We start from the raw sequence: 15,132 nt of genomic DNA, 5'->3' as shown, positions 1-15,132 counted from the left end.
ATTAATACATGCAAAATATATTTTAAAAACACTTGAAAATTGTAGATCCGATCATAACTGCCGGGTTCGGGGCTGAATGGTTTTCCATGAGCCATTTACAAATATGAAATACAACAGTCATTCGAATGCATTGGGGGCTTTACCATTTGTGGGATTCCATGTGACAGCTGGACTTAAACATAATAATTAAACTCCTTTTTATTATGAGGAGCTTTGTCGTTCTGCATCAATAAATTAGGTGGTTCTCTGTTTAAGCATATTCTGACCACAGGTAACACACCAGGCCCTGGTCAGTGCTGACATAGCAAGGAGTCTGAGTGATTCCATTAACAAAAATAATTCTAACATCCCCTGTTAAGTTGTATGCATGTAAACTGTGATGTGCTAATTTTGTTTCAAATTGTATTTTCTAATCTAGAATCCTCCCTCTAAGAAAAGGAAACTGGAGAAGCCACGTAAGCCCATGGTGTTTTCTGTGCTAGATTCTACAGTGAAGATGTTGAAAGACAAGTCTACTAGCTGCTCGGAAGACTGGGAAAACATTGCAGTGCTCACAGACTGCATTAAGAAAATACTTACAGATCTTAAGGTAGGAGATGAGTAAAACAAAGTGTGGTACAAAGAATGCCTGTGATTAGGTCTCAGAATGAATAAAATGGGAAAATAACTTGTTTACAAAAGAGTGAAACATGGACTAGGCTATTGGCTAGTTCAGGTTGCATTTATGCTTAATAGCCACAGGTTGTAGCGTTCCCTTTAAACCATCAGCCTGTTTGTACTGTGAGCTGAGCACTCATTTAGGATTCTGATTCTCGTGTCGCAGGTGCAGATCTACATTAAAAAATAGCAACCAATAAGACATTTGCTTTCATTGCCATCTTGCACATACCGGATATGAGCTAGTTGCTAAGTGGTTTCCATAGTTTTCGTGTAGATGTAACATCAATATTACACTTTATCTGACTATTTGCAGCCCTTTCAGTGCTTGCTCTTGATTTCACTCCCTGACCTCCTCCACTTAATGCATTTCTGTGCAATAAATTAATCAATCCCATTTATTGCAGACTTTTTATAATGCTACCTTCTCTGTAGCCTTAGATTTGGCAGAGTAATGAAGGAGCACTATGTGTTTTGGGCAATAAACTAATTTACAAATGTATGGAATAAAAATATAAAGCAATGCAATATTTGTTAACCCCTATATGCAGAATTTTTTCAATTGGGTATGGCTTGTCACCCTCAGTAAACCTAAGGCGACCCTCAGTGTCACTTGCATTTAACATACATGACAGTCAGTTGTTACATGTACGTGTCATTTGTGCGCACAAGAAAACATCTCTTTCCTGGAAACAATTGCTGCCTTGTGTAGTTTGTGATGTGATACAATAAAAATCAAATCTTTTTATGCAATAAATCATCATCAACATTTATTTATATTGCGCCAGCAAATTCCGTAGTGCTTTACAATTGGGAACAAACATTAATAAAACAATACTGGGTAATACATACAGACAGAGAGGTAAGAGAACCCTGTTCGCAAACTTACAATCTATGGGACAATGGGAGTTTGAAACACAAGGGTATGTGCTACATCATATTGCACATTGGACCAGCTAGAATGCAAAGGTAAAAGTATTGAGTGGGCTGTGTGATCAGCCACACAGTAATTTTGGTCAGAGGGTTGTTGTCTTGTATTAGCTGTGTAGAGGGTGGTAATAGGGTAATCTAGGGAAATTAAGATGGTGGTTGAGAAATATCATAAGCTTGTCTGAAGAGGTGGGTTTTCAGAAAACGTTTGAAGACTAGAGGAAAGTCTCTGTGCGAGAGAGGGAATTCCACAAAGTGGGCGCATCCCAAAAAAAGTCCTGTAACCGGGAATGAGGTGATGGGCTGAGAGTGGAAGAGAGACGCAGATCTTGTGCAGAATGGAGGTGTCGAGTTGGGAGTTATTTTGAGACAAGTGAGGAGATGTATGTCGGTGAAATTTTGTTGATGGCCTCCTTGTATGTTAGAAGAATTTTATATTGGATTTGTTGAAATTCAGGCAACTAATGTAGAGACTGACAGAGTGGCTCAGCAGAGGAAGAACGGTTTGCAAAGAAAATCAATCTAGCCGCTGCATGCAAAATAGATTGTATGGGTTCAAGTCTGATTTTGGGAAGACCAGTAAGGAGGGAATTGCAATAGTCGATGCGAGAGATGATGAGTACATGAATTAAGGTTTTTGCAGTGTCTTGTGTGAGATTTGTGAGTATTCTGGAAATGTTCTTTAGATGTATATAACATGATTTAGATACAGAGTTGATGTGGGGAACAAAGGATAGGTGTGAATCAAGGATTACACCTAGGCAGCGAGCTTGCGGGGTGGGATCTATGGTCATGTTATCAACAGAAATAGAAATGTCAGGCAGGAAGCTTCTGTTTTTGGGTGGGAATATTATTAATTCAGTTTTTGAAAGATTGAGTTTGAGTTGACGAGATAAATAAATGTAGAATGAATGAAGTAATGATTGAAAAATAATGTAGCAAATTAACCCAATTTTGTAAATGTTTGCCATGAACAGCCATACACGCAATCTGCTGCTCCCATGACTCAATGAGCATCAAGTCACGGAAGCATGGGGACAAGGCTGTCCAGAGCATCGAAGAGGATATTGAAATAATGTAGAAAATATATATATATATATATATATATATATATAATTTATTATATTGCAGTGCTGTATAGTGCATTATACCATAGTCGGCACATACAATTCGCAGAGTTCTGGGCAGAGCTCTACATCTCCCGCAGATTGCATGGTTTCTCTAGAAGGCTAGCATGACGTGGATAGGTGCTTGGAAACTCTGTTATTGATCAGATGCTGCCAAGACAGAATGAAGAATCAACCAAACATATTAATTGTGTTACCCAGTCAGTTATACACACATTACATTACTGACATGTAGGAGGCATTGACAAAGTGCCACTGAGTAATAGTCATGCAGAAGAACATCACATTAAATGGTTGCTGGTGCCCTGCATGATACCACGCTAGGCTAATCTTGTATTCCTGCAGTGCAATGAATGTGATCGCACTGATCCCAGAGAGTTGTCTTCTCCATACACTTTGCAACCTTTTATACCACCATTTTTAGTGAATTATCTTGTAGTTTTCAGATTTCAGGGTGGAAGAATGGACATGAGTAATAGATGAAAGTGGTAAAATACAGTAACACTGAATATATTGCAGGATTTCTTATCTGTGAAACATGACAGTCGGGTTTCCCACATATTACCCCTGTATGGAGAACCTATGCAAACACTATGGGTAACATGTTTATAATGCTAGTACTTTCCTAGTTTTACTACATTATATGTTCTAGAGAAGAGTCTGCTTGGTGAACCCATTGCAAGCCAGATATGTACTGCTATAATCTAGGTCGTGGACAAAGCCCCTTTCTTGCTATACTCTCAAATAAGGTCTCTGTTTACAGTGTAGATGCTGATTGCTCTGTATATACCAGCATTTTATGCAGCCGATATGTTATATCCATCATGCACATATGTTTTAGCTAAGTAGCGCACTTTTTGTTATTTGTAAAGCATTTATTTTGCCTCACCGTTGCTGGTTTGGTACTCATGTCCTTCACCATAGAGGACATTATTCCAGGTCTTGCACTAATGAGATCAAGAAACGATCTGAAAGTTGGCTACATTGCTCTAAATATCATGCTGTATATATGTTATTAACCAGCTCTTCTAGATGTATTGCTGGCTGAAGGAACATATAAGAGCCGGTTTCCTAGGTCTCTACCTTCAATTCATATCTTACTTCCTCCAGATGTTTTTACCTCCCATTATAAATAATTGTGTTGTATAATAGTTTCTTGGACGGTAAGATGATTAGTATGTTTATTATCAATTTTTCATAGCTTCTAGCTCAGGTTTGTTCTGTAATCTCCCCTTGTGATCGCACTGAGCTTCACTTCATTTTTGTGTCGTTCTAATCCCAGTGTGGACAAAATAATGAAGAATTCAGGGGCCCACATTCCACAAAGTGGGCGCATCCCAAAAAAAGTCCTGTAACCGGGAATGAGGTGATGGGCTGAGAGTGGAAGAGAGACGCAGATCTTGTGCAGAATGGAGGTGTCGAGTTGGGAGTTATTTTGAGACAAGTGAGGAGATGTATGTCGGTGAAATTTTGTTGATGGCCTCCTTGTATGTTAGAAGAATTTTATATTGGATTTGTTGAAATTCAGGCAACTAATGTAGAGACTGACAGAGTGGCTCAGCAGAGGAAGAACGGTTTGCAAAGAAAATCAATCTAGCCGCTGCATGCAAAATAGATTGTATGGGTTCAAGTCTGATTTTGGGAAGACCAGTAAGGAGGGAATTGCAATAGTCGATGCGAGAGATGATGAGTACATGAATTAAGGTTTTTGCAGTGTCTTGTGTGAGATTTGTGAGTATTCTGGAAATGTTCTTTAGATGTATATAACATGATTTAGATACAGAGTTGATGTGGGGAACAAAGGATAGGTGTGAATCAAGGATTACACCTAGGCAGCGAGCTTGCGGGGTGGGATCTATGGTCATGTTATCAACAGAAATAGAAATGTCAGGCAGGAAGCTTCTGTTTTTGGGTGGGAATATTATTAATTCAGTTTTTGAAAGATTGAGTTTGAGTTGACGAGATAAATAAATGTAGAATGAATGAAGTAATGATTGAAAAATAATGTAGCAAATTAACCCAATTTTGTAAATGTTTGCCATGAACAGCCATACACGCAATCTGCTGCTCCCATGACTCAATGAGCATCAAGTCACGGAAGCATGGGGACAAGGCTGTCCAGAGCATCGAAGAGGATATTGAAATAATGTAGAAAATATATATATATATATATATATATATATATAATTTATTATATTGCAGTGCTGTATAGTGCATTATACCATAGTCGGCACATACAATTCGCAGAGTTCTGGGCAGAGCTCTACATCTCCCGCAGATTGCATGGTTTCTCTAGAAGGCTAGCATGACGTGGATAGGTGCTTGGAAACTCTGTTATTGATCAGATGCTGCCAAGACAGAATGAAGAATCAACCAAACATATTAATTGTGTTACCCAGTCAGTTATACACACATTACATTACTGACATGTAGGAGGCATTGACAAAGTGCCACTGAGTAATAGTCATGCAGAAGAACATCACATTAAATGGTTGCTGGTGCCCTGCATGATACCACGCTAGGCTAATCTTGTATTCCTGCAGTGCAATGAATGTGATCGCACTGATCCCAGAGAGTTGTCTTCTCCATACACTTTGCAACCTTTTATACCACCATTTTTAGTGAATTATCTTGTAGTTTTCAGATTTCAGGGTGGAAGAATGGACATGAGTAATAGATGAAAGTGGTAAAATACAGTAACACTGAATATATTGCAGGATTTCTTATCTGTGAAACATGACAGTCGGGTTTCCCACATATTACCCCTGTATGGAGAACCTATGCAAACACTATGGGTAACATGTTTATAATGCTAGTACTTTCCTAGTTTTACTACATTATATGTTCTAGAGAAGAGTCTGCTTGGTGAACCCATTGCAAGCCAGATATGTACTGCTATAATCTAGGTCGTGGACAAAGCCCCTTTCTTGCTATACTCTCAAATAAGGTCTCTGTTTACAGTGTAGATGCTGATTGCTCTGTATATACCAGCATTTTATGCAGCCGATATGTTATATCCATCATGCACATATGTTTTAGCTAAGTAGCGCACTTTTTGTTATTTGTAAAGCATTTATTTTGCCTCACCGTTGCTGGTTTGGTACTCATGTCCTTCACCATAGAGGACATTATTCCAGGTCTTGCACTAATGAGATCAAGAAACGATCTGAAAGTTGGCTACATTGCTCTAAATATCATGCTGTATATATGTTATTAACCAGCTCTTCTAGATGTATTGCTGGCTGAAGGAACATATAAGAGCCGGTTTCCTAGGTCTCTACCTTCAATTCATATCTTACTTCCTCCAGATGTTTTTACCTCCCATTATAAATAATTGTGTTGTATAATAGTTTCTTGGACGGTAAGATGATTAGTATGTTTATTATCAATTTTTCATAGCTTCTAGCTCAGGTTTGTTCTGTAATCTCCCCTTGTGATCGCACTGAGCTTCACTTCATTTTTGTGTCGTTCTAATCCCAGTGTGGACAAAATAATGAAGAATTCAGGGGCCCAGCCTGTTAAATCTAGGAGTCAATGTGATCTTTTAAGGAGTCAACAAATATGTGTACCATCTCCTCTGTCACCCAACTCCGCTGCCTGGGTGTCACCCTCGACTCATCTCTCTCTTTTGCCCCCCATGTCCAATCCCTTGCTCAAGCCTGTCGCTTCCAACTGCGCAACATCGCCCGCATCCGACCCTTCCTCTCACAAGACGCCACCAAAATCATCATCCACGCACTCATCATCTCCCGCCTCGTCTACTGCAACCTTCTCCTCACTGGCCTCCCCCTCTCACATCTCGCCCCCCTCCGCTCTTTACTCAATGCGGCTGCTAGACTCGTCTTTCTCTCACGCCGCTCCTCCTCTGCCTCCCCTCTCTGCCATGCCCTACACTGGCTCCCCATCCCCTACAGAATCCTCTTCAAACTCCTTATCACCACTTACAAGGCTCTCTCCCTGTCTACTGCTCCCTATATCGCCAACCTCCTCACCATTCACACTCCTGCCCGGTCCCTGCGCTCTGCTAATGACCGTCGCCTCTCCTCCACTCTAATTACCACTTGCCACTCCATAATCCAAGACTTCGCCCGAGCTGTCCCCCTGCACTGGAACGACCTCCCTCGTTCCATCCGCCTCGCTCCCAATCTGTGCTCCTTCAAACGAGCACTTAAAACTCACCTGTTCCTCAAAGCTTATCAACTGTCCACTTAACCCCTTATCTACTCTGCTCGCTATTCCTTCACTCCCCTGGCATCACCAGCTCCCTCTCGTGTCTGATTTGTCCACCCTCCCTTAGGATGTAAGCTCTTATGAGCAGGGCCCCTCTTCCCCCGTGTCTCCATACCTGTTCTTCTGCTCTGTCCTTACTCCTTATGGCTGTCCCGGAGTTACTGAAGCATTGGTACTTTGTGTTTATCGTTCTGTACTGTTTAACCCTGTATGGTCTACTGTTTGTACTATGTACGGGGCTGCGGAAACCTTGTGGCGCCCAACAAATAAATTACAATAATAATAATAATAATGTGTATCCATCCATTGGCCTCAGAAGAAAAAACAATAGAGCTAAGCGCCAGCAATAAGTCTTTAAAACGCATTAGCTAGCTGGCTTCTAGGATTCATCCAGCTCTGATCACACATGTTAGTAAATCAGGTTACATAGTGCTTAGAGTACATGTGTGAGCCAGCTAATCCGCCTCCCAGTAGGCTTCTTAGGAATGACTGCATGATGTTTAGAGTAATTGTCAAGTACAAATTACATGTCCAGTGCTTTCTTAGATTTTGTATGTTTATAACGTAGTTATTTTGTTTACTTCACAGGTACAATATAAACCTGTGCCTTGTGGGGAAAAAGAAGAAAGTTTATTCCTGACAGCGATTGAAAATTCTTGGGTCCATATCCGCAGAAAGAAAAGAGATCGAATGAGGCATCTTAGAGAGTTACCTCGTGCTCCTGATGAAGATTTCCTGCTAACAAGGAAGGAAGATAAACCAACACTTAAGGAAGTCTTAGAGCAGGAGTCCCAGACAACACAAAGACCAGCATCCACTTATGAGAAAGATCCATCTGCATCAGACCGCATCAGTGTCGCCCCCTTAACTTCTGATCCAGATCAAACCCCACATCCAGAAGATACCAATATTGAATCTATGGAGGCAGAGAGCATGGGGTTGCTTGAGCAAGCTGAGGACACCGCCCAGTGTCAGATCACTGATGTTGATGAACATGAATCATCTGAAGAATTAAATCAGGCCACAGCAGAAGGGTCACAACCAGCTCCCCACAGTGACTCTCCTTTTCTTTTTAAATGTTTGATGAGTGTGAAGAAGGAGGCCACCAGTGTACTTGTTGAGATGCATTGGGTTGAAGGCCAGAACAGAGACTTAATGAACCAGCTGTGCACCTACTTGCGGAATCAGATTTGTAGACTTGCCACCAGCTAACCATTTGACATGTGATCCATAGCACATAAATGCATTTCTATATTTTTAACAAGTATCTTTTTATGCATAAAACTATTAAATGTCTTCCACCAGACTCCAGTATAACAATAACTTTGTACTTAACTAACTAGTTGGTGATGAGTTCTGAAGTGTGAGTATCTGTGTTCATCCGGTCCACTGTAATTATTTACTGAAATACCCAGTGTGATTTAAATAAAAAATAACAAAAGTTAATTGCTGAGCAGATCAGTTAGTTATACATTGATCAGTAAGTGTTTTCCTTATTTGTCAATGTTTTACCCTTATCTTTATACCTGCTGTTGCTTTCAATATATAATCGTGCACAAAGGTGAAAGAACAGAGAATGTTTTAGTCTTTAAATGTTTTCTTTAGGCAACTAATATTGTTCAACAATTTTATTTTAAAGGATCATTTTTGGCAGGGTATCTTAAGTAAAACTCTGTCCCAGATGTTACTTACCAGGGGTCTGGCATTTTGGCTATTCAGAGGGTGTCCTGACATATCACATGGGTCTAGAGAAAACAAAGTATACCGCACCAGGAAAATCCCGCACTCTCTAGGAAATGGATCAGATTGAATAGATTCTCAGTTTTATAATTTTCATTGTGTATCCTTTACCCTAAATGTGGTGCACCCACACAAGATACTGAATACAAATATTTACAGAGGACAGAAATGTGTTTTAGAGGCACTCAGGGAACAATGTAGTAATATAAAACATACTTCAAAGTTTATTGATATACATTAAAATAATGTCACTTAATGTAGTCATAATTAGAATAACGAAATATTAAATAGATGTCATTAGAATGATAAACCAAAGTGAAAAAAACTGATAAAACCAGCAGAAATACCGCTAGAGCGCACCGTCAATCCTATATTTATATATATGTGTCTATAGGTGCTTGAAATAATGATAATGGTATATCGTTCTAATCCTTAATATAGTAACCTCATTGTATCTCTTTTCATAAAGAATAGTATTCAGGAAATATTGACTTTTTGACTTGTTCATAGATTAGTTAGTATTTTCTGTGTAAATATCTTGTGTGTGTGCCTATACTTTTTGCTGTGTGGTAGCTTTATTTTGTGCTAAAAATGCCAAATGTAATGCTAAATTAGCTGGTGAAAATTAGGACCATGGGGTGCTTTGTGCAGATTGCGCTGCGGTGTCCGTTGTGGCGCATCCTAAAGACAGCTCCATTCAGGTTGCAGATCCTCCTGAGTGGGCAGCTGTTTCGACACAGGGGGTTAGTGCCCTGGTCAAGCTATTATCTAAGCCAAATGAAATTCCAGCAGTAGCTGCAGTGTTACTTTCTACCTCTGGAACCATAGCCTCCATTAGTTCCGGTGTGTCTACGGAGATGACAAATTATTTGCCCTCGGCAGTAAGACAATCTCCTTCCCTGGCGTCTCAGGTATCGCCCCCTTCGGGGTAGCCTGGTTGGTCTGCAATGGCAAAAAGTTTGGATCGTTAAACCATTTGTTAGAGAACCCTAGACATTTACCTAAGAATAAAAGACATAGATCAGCAGATCCGCTTTTTCTCTTGTCTGACTCAGGGATCCTCTGAGGAGGAAGGTGAATTGTTAGAGGACTCTGATCCCTCATTAGTGGAGTCAGAGGAGCGTGCTAGATATCAAGGTATGGACGATCTGGTTAAAGCAGTACATCAGACCTTGGGTTTTGTAGTTGTGGAAGAGACTAGGGGCTAGATTTACTAAGCTGCGGGTTTGAAAAAGTGGGGATGTTGCCTATAGCAACCAATCAGATTCTAGCTGTCATTTTGTAGAAGGTACTAAATAAATAAAAGCTAGAATCTGATTGGTTGCTATAGGCAACATCCCCACTTTTTAAAACCCGCAGCTTAGTAAAAATAGTCCTAGGTCTCTGGACCGGTCTCTGTTTAAGAAGGCTTCAAGACAGACCATTCGTTTCCCTCCCTCTGCAGAGTTGAGAGAGATTGCAGAGGCTTCCTGGAAGCTTCTTTACAGGATCCGACTGATCATAAGTTGGAAACTTTTTTGAATTCGGTCTTGACAGCTGCTGGTACAAATTTTAGACCCGTGTTTTCATCGACTTGGGTTGCCAGTGCAATGGAAGCATGGGATAGCCAGCTGGCATCTGCTTTGCAGGATTCAGAGCTGTTTCCCTTGGCTATACACCTGAAGGAAGCTGCATGGTACGTGTATGAGGCAACCCAGAATTCCGCATCCATTTCTTCTATTTCGGCTACAGCTGTAGCGGCCAGAAGAACAATATGGTTGAGGTCTTGGGATGCGGATCGTTAGAATCCCTTTCTTACGCTAGTGGAGTGTTATTTGGTCCAGATGATTTCGTAGGCAACTTGGAGAAGGAGTACCTTTTGCCTGTCAATACTCCAAGGTCTAGGACTCCAAGATTTGGTTCCTTCAGACAGACCTTTTGAGGGGACGTGTCTGGCAGAGGTCAGATAGTTATATCAAGATTGCCTGGAGGTAGGAAACAATCTCTTCGGGGAAGATCATCTTCATCCTCCTGCTAGACAAGATAAGATCTCTGCAAGAGGTGACGAACAGGGTTCTGTCCTGCAGGAGGCCATTGTTCCTACTGTGCATGAAAACTGTTTTCTACCTTGCGGCAGATTCCACTCTCTGTGTTTTCAATGGGTCATGTTGAAGAAATGGACAGGGTCTCATCTGAAGTTAGATCGTCAGCTAGTATTGTTATCCTCGGAGGCGAGACAGTCTCTCAGATGATGGTGACAATCTGATGAAAGGCAGGTCTTTTGCTCCGTGGTCTTGGATCTTAGTATACAGGGACGCCAGTCTCAGTGGGTGGGGAGCAGTGGCCCTTCACCTGAGACTACAGGGACTTTGGTCAGTGCAGGAGTGTGCTCTTCACATAAATGTTCTAGAACTGATGGCCATGTTGAGGGCATTGCAGGGAACACAGCGTGTCGTGCAGGGACTGCCAATTTCATATTCAGTTCGACAATGCCACGGCAGTGTCGTACATAAACAGGCAGGGAGGCACCAAGAGTGCAGGAGCAATGGAAGTAACATTTCAGATTTTAGCTTGGGCCGAAAGATACGTTCCTGCGCTGTCAGCGGTCTTTATTTCAGGAATTCAGAACTGGCAAGCAGACTATCTAAGCTGGCACGAAGTTCAGCCGGGAGAATGGGCTCTTCGTCCGGAAGTTTTTCAGTTGTTGGTAGACAAGTGGGGACATCCACAGATCAAGATCTGATGGTGTCGCGTCTCAACAGGAAGGTTCCAGAGTTTTGCTCAAGGGCAAGAGATCCTCTGGCAGTGGATGTGTTGACAATGCCATGGGACTTCAGGTTAGGTTACCTGTTTCCCCCCATATCAATGTTTCCAGGGTCCTTCGGAGAGCCAAACAGGGAGGTCGGCCAGTCATTCTGATGGCTCCAGCTTGGCCAAGAACAGTCTGGTTTCCAGAAATAATTCTTATGGCAGTAGGTCAGGGTCTTCGGTTACCTTTTCGGAAAGATCTGCTAATTCAGGGACCATTCTTGCATCAGGATCTAGCCCGGCTGATTTTAACGGCATGGCTTTTGAGGCCAGTCTGTGGAAATCCAGAGGGTTCTCTTCGAGGGTAATTGATACTCTCATCAAAGCTAGGAAGCAAGTTTCGGCTCAAATTTACCACCGTATCTGGCGTACATATATATAATGGTGTAGGAGTAAGGCCTGCAGTTCAGAGTCATTTCATCTTGCTAGGTTTCTTTCTTTTCTACAAGATGGCTTGGATAGAGGTCTTTGATTAGGATCTCTAAAGGTTCAGGTGTCGGCACTTTTTCTGTGTATTTTCACAGACGTTTGGCTGAAATTCCGGATGTTAAGACTTTCTTACAGGGAGTTCTTCATACCCAACCTCCCTATGTTCCACCAACAGCTCCCTGGGATCATAATTTGGTCCTTAATATGCTGCAGGAGCCTCCGTTTGAACCGTTAGTCAGCAGAGTTACGGTTCTTAACTTGGAAGGTGGTTTTCCTACTTGCTATTGCCTCAGCTTGGAGGGTGTCTGAGCTGGGGGCTTTGTCGTGTCGTCAACCTTATGTGGTCTTTTATGATGATAGAGCGGTTCTAAGAACAATTCCATCGTAAGGTGGCTTCTGGTTTCCATGTAAACCAGGAGATAGTTGTTCCTGTGTTCATAGAGGATCCTCAGGCATCTGGAACAGAGAACATGAGATTTTTGGATGTGGTCAGGGCTCTACGAATTTATGTCAAGAGAACGGAAAAGATTCGTAGGACAGATTCTTTGTTTATCCTGTTTGATTTCTCAAGATGTAGTTGGCCAGCGTCTAAGCAATCTATTGCTAGGTGGCTTACCCTAAAGCATGTATTTTCCATGTGCACTACTTGCAAATTAACAAGTTCTACTTTGGACTGGAAGTGTTTTATTGGTAAACAGAATATTTTAAAATGTAGGTTTATGTCCACTTATTTACATATATATTCAGTAAAGCACACATACAATAATTATACAGAGAACCATATTTCTCTGTGTATTTATTAACATGAAACGAATATATTTGACAAGGAAAGAAAACTGTCATCACATTGCACTGAATAGCTGTATTTGCTGTGTGTAATATTGTTAGACCCCCCAAAAAAAATACATTTTTTTTGCTCACGACCCCACTCCTTCCATATCTAAGTCCATTGCCCTGGCATCAGAGCCTTGAAATTCTGATATTTGGGGAAAGGGTATAGTATAAAAAAAAAAAAAAAAAAATTGGAGTTCCTTAATGTAGAATATTTTATTTCATTTTGTAAGCTTAGTGTTTAGGCCTAGTTTTACGTTTATTTGGGGAACTTAATTTTTACATAAGGGGTTTTATATTTGGCTTAAATTCTAATTTTGTTCATTCACTTTGGGATGTTTGTTAGTAAATTGGGTATGGGGGTAATTTTTTGTCTTGTTAGATTTTGGAATATTAATAGTTGTATGATTCCAGGAAGTTAATATACTACATTTTATACCCCTGCAAATAAAATGTGCAATTCTGCTGCTTACCAGAAGGTGGCACTTTTTGTCCATCTAACCATATTCAACCAAAAAAGATCTGTCATTTGGAAATTATTTAACATATTTTTATTAAATGTAAAACAGTATTTGGACTACTAGTTTCCTATATGTTGGTCAGCTGTACACTGTATACGTTATTGGTCTCCATTAATTACCATGGCTCATTTTTAGCCATATTAACTTTTGCTATTAAATATTACCATATATGTACATTTCTAGTTTGTTTATAGTGAATTAGACAATGAAAACCATGAGCAAGGTAAGGACAAAATTAATTTGTCTTATATTTTTTTCCTTATCCATATCTAAAACAGAAAATTGCTGATGTAATGAAATGGTTGCATTCATTACAGACTTTTAAAGACTTGTTTCTATATCAATTTGCCATCCTGCTGCCATAATCTGGAATCTTCAGCTTCAAACATCCTCTTTAACCATTAATCAAACCTATAGTCCTCTGGACTTGGGCTTACAGATGTGCCTCTCCCAATCATATCTGTGGGTGCAACTTTGAGCTCAGTATTCCTTTACAAATGTAATATCTCATACTCTGCCTATGTTGTGAGCCAGGTTTTGTCTTTTCTGGGCCTCAATACCCCTTAACAAGTCATGTTTTCAGGATTGAACGCTTAATACATTTCCCTGGGCTAGTAATTATCCCACCTGTCACTATAGTGTGAAATCATGAAAATATGACCTGTTGGGGCTGTATATACTGTATAGCTTTTTTTCCTGAGTGACATCAGAGTTGTAGCCAATCGAAAATTAGAACAGTCACATGACTAAAACATCTACTAGCCATTCAGAACAATGGAATGTTCTAAAGTCAAGTACCAACTGCGTTACAAACAAAATGCATGTGTAAAAAGCCCCTCTGCAAAAATCATACATCCAGCTTGTCTGTTCAACCAGTTATGTAGGTCTATTAAATGTCTATCAACAGATTACACAGAAATGTAAGGTCATGGCCTAATTGTCGGAATGGATGTACCGTTATGTCAGCATTAGTCTGTGGTGGGTTATCCTCCCCTGCATTCATTATATGGTACATGTAGCTTAGGTGCTTGTGAAAACAGTGGTCATTAAATAGCTATGACAAACACTGTTTCTATAGTTGTACAAATGCTGTATGAAACTACAGTCATAGTCTGTCCAGCGTTTTTGCATCTTCCCCAAGTCAGTTTTGACTTGCATTTAAAATCAATTTATTGGAAGGCAGGTGATGCCCAGGGAGTAGCTGATGTTAAACCTATTGGAAGTGCTGTACCCGTGGGGAGCATTTGGGGGCAAGGCCTTGTTTGGATCCACCTATTATGTAGTATTACATGTTTGAGGGTTTTGTTTTATTGCAATTAATCTTAAGGGTAATTTTAAATTACATATTCTGTTAAACTGTGACCAGTCATACCAAAATAGTATCTCTGAGTACTCAAAGGCATAATAGAATAATTTCTAACTGAGATCTAAGCAGTATTTAGTTGAGAAGGGTACTGAAACTTTACTTATTTTGCTAAACTGCTTGTAGCTGTCCTTCAATATTTGATCAGTATTTTGATTAGTAAGTAATGTAACGTTCTACATTTTCATGGGCCTCCTCTAAGTGCATGTTCCTGAGTTGATCACCTTAAATTGTATGCAAAACTAGAAAAGTTCTGGAAAGTTGAGGGTTACAAAACACTTTGGATGGGAACATCTAAATAATATGTTTTATATGAATTTACAATTAATTTTGCTCAAATCTGATGACTTGGACTGTCTGCTTAAAATGTATTTTATAAGAAGGTTCTACATCATACTGTCATGTGGTCAGTACTAATTTCTAGGTCACTTATATTATTTTTGAATACACACATTACTTCTAACATTTTGTTGTTTTTTTATGCATTCATTGATAACAAAGAACAGGAAAAGGGGAT

At 40.2% G+C, this 15,132-nt stretch overlaps 1 protein-coding gene across 1 annotated transcript in view; it reads left to right on the top strand.

Annotated features, from left to right (window-relative positions):
- The window catches only part of METTL16 (methyltransferase 16, RNA N6-adenosine), a 40,682-nt gene extending 32,292 nt beyond the window's left edge, over positions 1 to 8,390 (top strand). Inside the window, exons 9-10 of the mRNA XM_075196763.1 lie at positions 419 to 589; positions 7,533 to 8,390. Coding sequence (XP_075052864.1) covers positions 419 to 589; positions 7,533 to 8,156 — 795 coding nt within the window. The 3' untranslated portion in view covers positions 8,157 to 8,390. The remainder of the gene's footprint in view (positions 1 to 418; positions 590 to 7,532) is intronic.
- The last annotated feature ends 6,742 nt before the right edge of the window (positions 8,391 to 15,132 follow it).

Source organism: Mixophyes fleayi, chromosome 2, assembly GCF_038048845.1.
Source record: "Mixophyes fleayi isolate aMixFle1 chromosome 2, aMixFle1.hap1, whole genome shotgun sequence".
Lineage (NCBI taxonomy): Eukaryota > Metazoa > Chordata > Amphibia > Anura > Limnodynastidae > Mixophyes > Mixophyes fleayi.
This window is presented reverse-complemented; position numbering and strand designations above follow the sequence as displayed.